Here is a 2,553-nt window from a genome sequence, read left to right as displayed (position 1 = left end):
AGTACACACACTGTAGTTTACACCCTCCTGTTCAAGTAAGTACACACACTGTAGTATACACTATACACCCTCCTGTTCAAGTAAGTACACACACTGTGGTTTACACCCTCCTGTTCAAGTAATTACACACACTGTAGTATACACTATACACCCTCCCGTTCAAGTAAGTGCACACACTGTAGTATACACCCTCCTGTTCAAGTAAGTACACACACTGTAGTATACACTATACACCCTCCTGTTCAAGTAAGTACACACACTGTAGTATACACCCTCCTGTTCAAGTAAGTACACACACTGTAGTATACACTTTACCCCCTCCTGTTCAAGTAAGTACACACACTGTAGTATACACTATACACCCTCCTGTTCAAGTAAGTACACACACTGTAGTATACACCCTCCTGTTCAAGTAAGTATACACACTGTAGTATACACTATACACCCTCCTGTTCAAGTAAGTACACACACTGTAGTTTACACCCTCCTGTTCAAGTAAGTACACACACTGTAGTATACACTATACACCCTCCTGTTCAAGTAAGTACACACACTGTAGTATACACTATACACCCTCCTGTTCAAGTAAGTACACACACTGTAGTATACACCCTCCTGTTCAAGTAAGTACACACACTGTAGTATACACTATACATCCTCCTGTTCAAGTAAGTACACACACTGTAGTATACACTATACACCCTCCTGTTCAAGTAAGTACACACACTGTAGTTTACACCCTCCTGTTCAAGTAAGTACACACACTGTAGTATACACTATACACCCTCCTGTTCAAGTAAGTACACACACTGTAGTTTACACCCTCCTGTTCAAGTAAGTACACACACTGTAGTATACACTATACACCCTCCTGTTCAAGTAAGTACACACACTGTAGTATACACCCTCCTGTTCAAGTAAGTACACACACTGTAGTATACACTATTCACCCTCCTGTTCAAGTAAGTACACACACTGTAGTTTACACCCTCCTGTTCAAGTAAGTACACACACTGTAGTATACACTATACACCCTCCTGTTCAAGTAAGTACACACACTGTAGTATACACCCTCCTGTTCAAGTAAGTACACACACTGTAGTATACACTATACACCCTCCTGTTCAAGTAAGTACACACACTGTAGTATACACTATACACACTGTGTTCCATCTATTTGTCAGTGACAGCAGATGAGTGTACTGACTTTGACGCTGCATGGTACAGATACAGTAAGTGTGTGGATACAAATCATATACAATTATTGTCTTTGGCCCAGAGAAGCAAAGAGAACTATTAGTAGTCTCCCCTTGAAACCTAATAATCAAGTTAGAAATGGTGGGCTAACCCTCAGACTTAAACGTCAAGAGTCCCATTAAGTCAATAACTTCAGCAGCTTTTTGGCAGCAGTAAACATTTTTTAATGAATAAAGTCTACATCAGACTCAGAAAGACTAAGCCTTTGTCTCCAGGTTAGACTACTGTCACGGCCTTCTCACTGGGCTCTGTAAAACAGCTGCAGTACTCCCAAAATGCTGCTGCTCGAGTCCTGACTAGAAGCAGCAACGTAAAGATCTCTGCTTGCGTTCGAGTCGATTCATAAAAAAAAACATTTCTTTCTGCAGGGTCCTGGTTGCTGCTCAGACTTCCCCGTGTCCTTTCACTACATTTATGACGTCCACATGTACACTTTGGAGTACCTGACGTACCAGCTGAGGCCATACGGATATAGATACAGGTGCAATAGTACAACATGCCACTAATGATCCAGGACTTTTTATCAGCTGTCAAAAGAATCAACTTGAATAGGGGGAATAACTTTGTTCCACTTTATTGTACTCTGTTGTACTTTATTGTATTTTGTTCTCTGTTGTGTCGTATTTGGTTGTACTTGATTATACTCAAATGTTCTTGATTATACTTGAATGCACTTGATTGTACTTTGATACTTGCAATCAAAACTTCATTGTGGCCTTCGTAATACTAACTAACACGACCGCGAAGAACGTAAACCACTCCCACAATCCTTTGGGATTCCTTCTATATTCCAGAATCTGCTTTGAATATCACAAAATCATCTTATCATGTGAACCTCCACCATGTTGGTAGCTCTTATTTGATTCTTGGTCAAAACAAATTGAATAAAAATCGTTTACAAAAGTGTATTTTTGTTTTGTTAATATTAGTGGACGTAGCCTGTGGAAGAACCAACTCATCGTCTGCTGTCATAACAACAGCTGCTAGTCTGAGTTTTGAACAAAGACGTCCTGATTGGTCCACTCAGACGTATAAGATGTCCTGATTGGTCCACTCGGATGTATAAGATGTCCTGATTGGTCCACTCAGACGTATAAGATGTCCTGATTGGTCCACTCAGACGTATAAGACGTCCTGATTGGTCCACTCAGACGTATAAGATGTCCTGATTGGTCCACTCAGACGTATAAGACGTCCTGATTGGTCCACTCAGACGTATAAGATGTCCTGATTGGTCCACTCAGACGTATAAGACGTCCTGATTGGTCCACTCAGACGTATAAGATGTCCTGATTG

General features: G+C 40.8%; 1 protein-coding gene across 2 annotated transcripts in view; it reads left to right on the top strand.

Annotated features, from left to right (window-relative positions):
• The window catches only part of LOC133635572 (glycoprotein-N-acetylgalactosamine 3-beta-galactosyltransferase 1-like), a 14,214-nt gene extending 12,057 nt beyond the window's left edge, over positions 1 to 2,157 (top strand). For both annotated transcript variants that reach the window (XM_062028786.1, XM_062028787.1), the window contains exon 4: positions 1,626 to 2,157. In XM_062028786.1, coding sequence (XP_061884770.1) covers positions 1,626 to 1,763 — 138 coding nt within the window. In that variant the 3' untranslated portion in view covers positions 1,764 to 2,157. The remainder of the gene's footprint in view (positions 1 to 1,625) is intronic.
• Positions 2,158 to 2,553: the final 396 nt, after the last annotated feature.

This window comes from Entelurus aequoreus, linkage group LG20 (assembly GCF_033978785.1).
Source record: "Entelurus aequoreus isolate RoL-2023_Sb linkage group LG20, RoL_Eaeq_v1.1, whole genome shotgun sequence".
Classification (NCBI taxonomy): Eukaryota; Metazoa; Chordata; class Actinopteri; order Syngnathiformes; family Syngnathidae; genus Entelurus; species Entelurus aequoreus.
Note: the sequence above shows the minus strand (reverse complement) of the source record. Positions and strands in the feature narration are given on the sequence as shown.